At 44.0% G+C, this 6,268-nt stretch overlaps 1 protein-coding gene and 1 long non-coding RNA gene across 2 annotated transcripts; both read right to left on the reverse strand.

The window, feature by feature from the left end:
* Positions 1–226: 226 nt before the first annotated feature.
* On the reverse strand, positions 227–435 carry LOC126387074 (uncharacterized). The gene is made up of 2 exons (XR_007569593.1): positions 357–435; positions 227–319 (listed from the first exon to the last, which is right to left on the reverse strand). It is a non-coding gene; the product is annotated as an uncharacterized LOC126387074 (long non-coding RNA).
* A 2,851-nt stretch (positions 436–3,286) lies between these two features.
* LOC126387073 (H(+)/Cl(-) exchange transporter 7-like) lies at positions 3,287–6,236 on the reverse strand. Its single transcript, XM_050039634.1, is given in 2 exon segments — positions 3,287–3,964; positions 3,966–6,236. Coding segments are annotated over 2 exon segments (2,439 nt in total). The 5' UTR covers positions 6,131–6,236; the 3' UTR covers positions 3,287–3,690.
* Between the last annotated feature and the right edge of the window lie 32 nt (positions 6,237–6,268).

Here is a 6,268-nt window from a genome sequence, read left to right on the forward strand (position 1 = left end):
AAATTGATTGATTGATTGATTGATTGATTGACTTTAAAACATCCAAAAAAGCAAAAATATTCAGGAGCTCATCTTCATGCTCTCTCTCTCTCTGTCTCTGTCACTCTCTCTCTCTCTGTCTCTGTCTCTCTCTCTCTCTGTCTCTCTCTCTCTCTCTCTTTCTGTCTCTCTCTCCCTCTCTCTCTCTCTCTCTCAACTTTATTAATTCACAAAAAAGGCTCATCCAGTGGTTATAAAATAGAGCTTAGTCTATATTTTAACATCTAGAACTGTACAACAGAACAAAGACCACAAATGAGACAAAATCAAAGAGTAAAACCTCTGACGTGCACAGAGACAAAATCAAAGAGTAAAACCTCTGACGTGCACAGAGAGAAAGAAATAACACTGATCATTGAAGAAATGTTAGATTTACAAATTGAAAAATTAAATAACTATGAAGAAATGTTAGATTTACAAATTGAAAAATTAAATAACTATAAATCTGTGTTGTGTGTGCTGACTCGAGTAACGTAGGATTAACTTGATTAGTTTGAACAGAGGCTTTATGGTAAACAACGGTTTACATTCATATAGAGTTTCATGAGGGACACTTGTGTGTATTTCTCAACAAAAGGAGACTTTGTTTTCAGTAGTAGGCAAAGTGCAGACATCTGGAGGTGTTAGAAAGGATGTACCTGTGAGCATTAGTCCATTCTCACTGACAGTAGTACAAATATATATATGCTCGGTAAAGCTGACAGAAGAGGGAAGAAAGGATGTGTATCTTCATGTAATAACCCTTCTTCAAAGCACACTCGTGAAAGCGTCTTGAATCCAAACTGACCCTACATGAGCCCAAACCAGACACTTAAAATATCAAACCCTAACAATAAATAACAGCATTCGCTCAGTGCAAAACTACACAAAAATTGGAAAATATAAACTATTTTGACACCAACAAAGATGACCTCACAGGGTCAGTGACGTCACAAACCGACTCTTGAACATGAGCACTCGCTTAAAATCAGGTTTTCAAAGCAAACCAGCGTAAATGTCTCATTACGTTCAGTAATGAGACGTAAAAATCATCCATCTGAATTATCTGAAAACATGTCATTCATCAATGACTAATAATGTATCACTGCAGACTGTCTACAGGATGTTGAGGAGACACGATCATGCCCTATTTGCACGGGATTCACAGGTTTTTGTCCAAAAGTGGGTCGTGGGTCCATTCTGAATGGACCACAAGTGACCCGCAAACATGTCAAATTTGTAAAAAAACAAAAAAAAAACACACTTTATTTTTAAGTACAGTGAATTTCCGGCACAGAGCTTTTATTCTGAAGTGCCATGTCCACCTGTAGAGTGAGTGACTGACTGACAGCTACTTGACAGAGACAGAAAACCAGCTCGACGACATCACCAAACACAAATATGATGCTGAAATGTATTAAACTGTGTGGACCTTGAACTAAGGACTAAGGAGAAATCTGGACCTCATGGCTGGACCAGGTGGGAACCACTGTTGTATACTCATGACACACTGCTAACTTGAATCTGTCATAACCAGCCACGTCTTTAAATGTCTAAAGGTTGTGGTTCCTGTTTATGGTTGTTACTGTATTGTGTAACTTCCTGTTTTCAGGTCACTGAAATATTTTCTAGTAATTTGTGTTAATTGATTTGTCAAGAAAAAAATCTTCTGCAAATTACCGAGATATTTCACCAAACACAGAGGTCATGTGATAAAATAAGTCCCGCTGGGGTCACATCTTGGGTTTTTTTTTCCTCCGCGCCTCGTTTCTGCCTCTTTTTATGTAAAGTTATGTAGACTGTGTGATTCAAAATGATTTATGTAAAGTTATGTAGACTGTGTGATTCAAAATGAAAGTTGTGACAGCATTCAGGTGCAGGAGGTGGCAGTATCGGTTCTGTTTTTGTAACCCACGTTAAAAAAAAGAAATGAATGAAGGAGGTCAATGCTGTAAATCACTGCTAGCGGTGTGTGTAGTGTTTGTTGTGTAAAGTGGAGTTGCAAATGTGCATGCTCATCATATTTGGGGAATAATGCTAGTAAACTTGAGTAAAATACCTACAATATTTCGCTTATCCCGTGTGAATATGCCTCACAAAGCTATACCATTTTTTCTTTCCCATTACAAATTCTGATACTTGACACTGTATTGGTCAGTAACAAGTACCACTACTAACCCTGTATGGATACAAAATTATTGCTGTCATTGTTGTATGGTACGGCTCAGGTTAAACCCTAAAACTAGTGGGACTTTCCAGTGTAAAATATTGCCAAGTTGCTGACATTTTGAAGTCAACGTTAAACTATTCACTGGAAATCAATTCATCTTCATCGCATCGTAGTTGCCAGTGGCTGAACAGTGCATCTTGCTGTTTAGGCTCCTGTTTTGGAACCGCGAAAAGAATTGATTTCCACAAAAACTGCTGCTTATACAAGTTTCTTATTAAATCACTCTGTATCGGATCGATGCATAAACTTGTGTACTTGCTGATTGGGTTGAGCCGAGTTCTTGGATAAATAGCGTATTCGGTACAGATAATACACTTTTTTATGAGTATCAACCGAGTAAAATGTGTCAATATCTGTAATGGCAATGAAGGAAAATCGTCAATAAAGCTCAATCCTAAGATCATTCTGTAAATAGTTTTCTGATAAATAATAAATACAGCAACTTCTGATCAATTTCAGGCTTCAATAGCAACTTCTGGTTCAGTCCCACCCATTTCCAGTTTTAGTCACACCCACTTCTGGTTAAATCCCACCATTTCCGAGTACAGATACCGATACCGATTAGTTGGTTGAACAGATACAGATAATGGTGAACTCGCTCATCCCTACTCGCCAATACCAGAGCCAGCATTGTAAGCAACATCGAAGGCATTTCCGGTATTGGTAAAGGAACAACTCTACACAAAACCCAGATGTGCAGATGTGGGAGTTAATTTCTAAATCCAGAGGACAGCCCGTAATACCAGTCCCGTGCAAACAGGGCTTTAGAACAGACAGTGACATACTGAATGTTATAATGTTTTTGCAAATAAAAAGCAGCGGGTTTTCCGTGTAATAATGTTTTTGCAAATAAAAAGCAGCGGGTTTTCCGTGTACCAGCCAACACAGATCAAATCAATTCTTCTCACTGGGACTTCTCTCCTCAAGCTGGCAGTGACTGTTTTATTTTATTTTGAAAATCTCCTGTTGTTCTGAATTTATCTATCCCATACATTTATTTTGAAAATCTCCTGTTGTTCTGAATTTATCTATCCCATACATAAAATGTCTGGGGGTGAGGTCTGTGAATGTGTATAAGCGCAGGAAAAATCCTCCAATAAGGCATTTTTTCTTTTCTGTTCATTATACATTACTTTCTATACGACCGAAAGAAAAGGAAGTTCAAGAATCCTTTCAAGATAAAACATTTCACAAAGATCGGGGGAGCTGTTTTTTTCTTCAAATGTTTTACACCAGGAGCAGTTTTACATTAAAAGTGTCTTTCGTTAATGACCCAACAGACCTGTACACGGGGATTTCCTTGTGTCGTCACGGTGACCATTTTGGCATCAAAGAATAAGGGAGACCTCTTGGCCCTCGATGGTGTCCTGCATAGAGCTTATGAGGCATCAGGTGGTCATAGTTCAAGTGTGTAAGAGTGTGAGTGTGTGTGTGTGGGTGTATTATGTCTGGGCCAGCTGAAGTTCCTCCAGTCCATGTTTGCCCATGTGATATCTGGCCAGGTCTTTTCTGGTCACAAGTCCAATCACCCTGTTTTCATCATCCACCACGACCAGGTGTCGGAGTCCCAGCGCTCTGAACAGCTTAAACACATGAGGCAGAGATGTTTCCTGTGGTACAGTGTAAGGCGTTGCGTTCATGAACTCCGTGAGGTCCATCATACACTCCCTCTCGTCCTGGGAGACGTGAATGCTCTGGATCGGGGGGAAGCGGGGAAGCGTCCCTGAAGTCCTTCAGCTGGAGCTTCCTCTGCGTCAGCCGGGACCGGGCCAACTCCACAAACACCTTGTGCTTGAGGAGAACGATGAGCTGAGAGCGGAGGATGAGACCGCAGAGCTTCGCTGGCTCATCACCAGCAGTGACCTGCACGACGATTGGGAAGCCGTTGTGATTGGTGGACGTGTTGCTAAGGGTGTCCACGATGGTTCCCACCTTCTCTATCCTGTTCAAACAGGTGACTGGAGAACTCATTACCTCTCTGGCGGTCAACCAGTGGGAGGTGGCAGGAGCCTCCCAGTGCAGGAAGGGAACACTCTGCAGCTTGATGTGGATATCATACAGACCCTCCACAAAATAGTCTCCCACTATCTTGGCAGTCATGAGGACGAGCATGATGGGAAGACCATATGTGACATTTCCTGTAGCCTCCACCATGATGACAGTCAAACTGAGAGTCATCCTCACAATGCCACCTAACTGAGCTGCAGCTCCAATCAGGGCATATTTACCAGGGTCTGCCCAGATCGAGCCAGTAGATGTGATGGAGGCCAACAGTATCCCACACAGTCTTCCCCAGGCTGCTCCTATTAGCAGAGATGGGATGAAGACTCCAGCGGACACCGCCAGGCCGTACGTCCAACACGCCAGGAAGAAATAAGTCAAGGTGAACAAACCCAGGGTCAGTGGGTTGTAGGTTCCTGGCTGGTTGTGGAAGAGACTGCGCACACTTCTCTCAGGAGTGTTGAAGAAGGCCGTTGCCATGGAGTTATACTCCCCATCTGCACAGAACAACTGCATTTTGTACTCCTCAGTGTGCTCTGGCCCCAGAGGCTGACAGTCATTGGAGAAGTAGATCATGGTGAATGATACTGCCGCGGTCACTGCAGCAACCAACATGGCCTCCATCACTTGTAAACAAGGGCGATGAACATACCTGATCCTGAAGATGGTCAGCCAGTAATTGAGAACGTTGAACAGAGCTCCCAGCAATCCACCTATAGCTCCCATAGCGATGAACAAGGGAATGTCATAGAGGTTATAGGCCACACTATCGCTCTCAAAGCGCCCAAAGTTGATGAGACCGGGGTTGGAAAGGTCTCCTGTATTGTTGTGGTAGACACTGAGGAAGAAGTTCAGGGTGAAGGTTGAGATCATGGAGGCAAAGAATATCCTCCACGTCAACATCTGGTTCCAGAAAGAAGCGCCCTCCTCCAGAGAGAACAGAACGCCACCGACTGGTGCTCCAAAAGCAGCTGAGACTCCGGCAGCGGCTCCAGCAGACACAAAGTCCCTCTTTTCTGTGTCTCTCCGGAAGTATTCAAAGATCTTGAAGTCTCTCTTTAAAGAGGTGCTCCTGCCCTGTGAGACCCCTGCAGCTACAACAGCACCAGAGTGAATCATGGGTCCTTCCTTTCCGACAGCAAGACTGCCGACCACAGAACAGATAACACCACACACTTTCACCACCAGTGTCTTGAGTCGTACCACCCTGGGAATCTTGACTCCATTTAGGTAACATTTTATCTGAGGAATGCCACTTCCTGCTGCTATGGGCTCGAAAAATGCAACTATGATGGCGCCCAGCATGACAATGGCAGAGTTGAGGACCGCCCAGAGTATGAGAGAGATTGACAGGCCGCCCACCTCTGTAAACTTCTCTATGTTCTCTTTGACCACTTGGTATTTGATTCCAGCTAGCTGCTCCACCACAATATCTATAAAACAGGCGATGAGGCCGGTCAGAAAGCCGATTAGACCGCAGACCACCCAGCGACTGATCTCCAGACAGCGGAAACCCATGTGACTCATCCTCCTTTCCTCCTCCAGAAACAGCTGGTTCTCAATGTTATCATAGTCCAGACCCTCCAGAAACAGCTGGTTCTCAATGTTATCATAGTCCAGACTCTCAAATTTAAGTGACAGAAGCTTCTCATTATGAGGGATCTCTTTCGGCCGCCCCCTAAGAGACTCCTCATCTGACGTTATCTCCCCCTCCAAATCCACCGTGCTGAGTCTGCCTATCTGAAATATACTGCCTCCTCCAGACAGCTGTCTGGAGTGTCGGGGCTGCTCGGACCCGTTGAGCAGCGGTGTCCCCTCCCCGGCTGCCCCGGACTCCTCGGCCCGGCTGGACCACGACACTTTCTTCGTGATGTTTGTCATGGTGGCCTCCGGTAGCTCGCCGCCTGAACCGTCGCTAATTTATTTCATTAACTGCGGTTGTTGTCTGTTGCTAGCTAACTACTGTTATTCTCCCTCAGCTCCCCATGACCATCTCTCTCTCTCTCTCTCTCTCTCTCT

Source organism: Epinephelus moara, unplaced genomic scaffold, assembly GCF_006386435.1.
Source record: "Epinephelus moara isolate mb unplaced genomic scaffold, YSFRI_EMoa_1.0 scaffold1864, whole genome shotgun sequence".
NCBI classification, from domain to species: Eukaryota; Metazoa; Chordata; class Actinopteri; order Perciformes; family Serranidae; genus Epinephelus; species Epinephelus moara.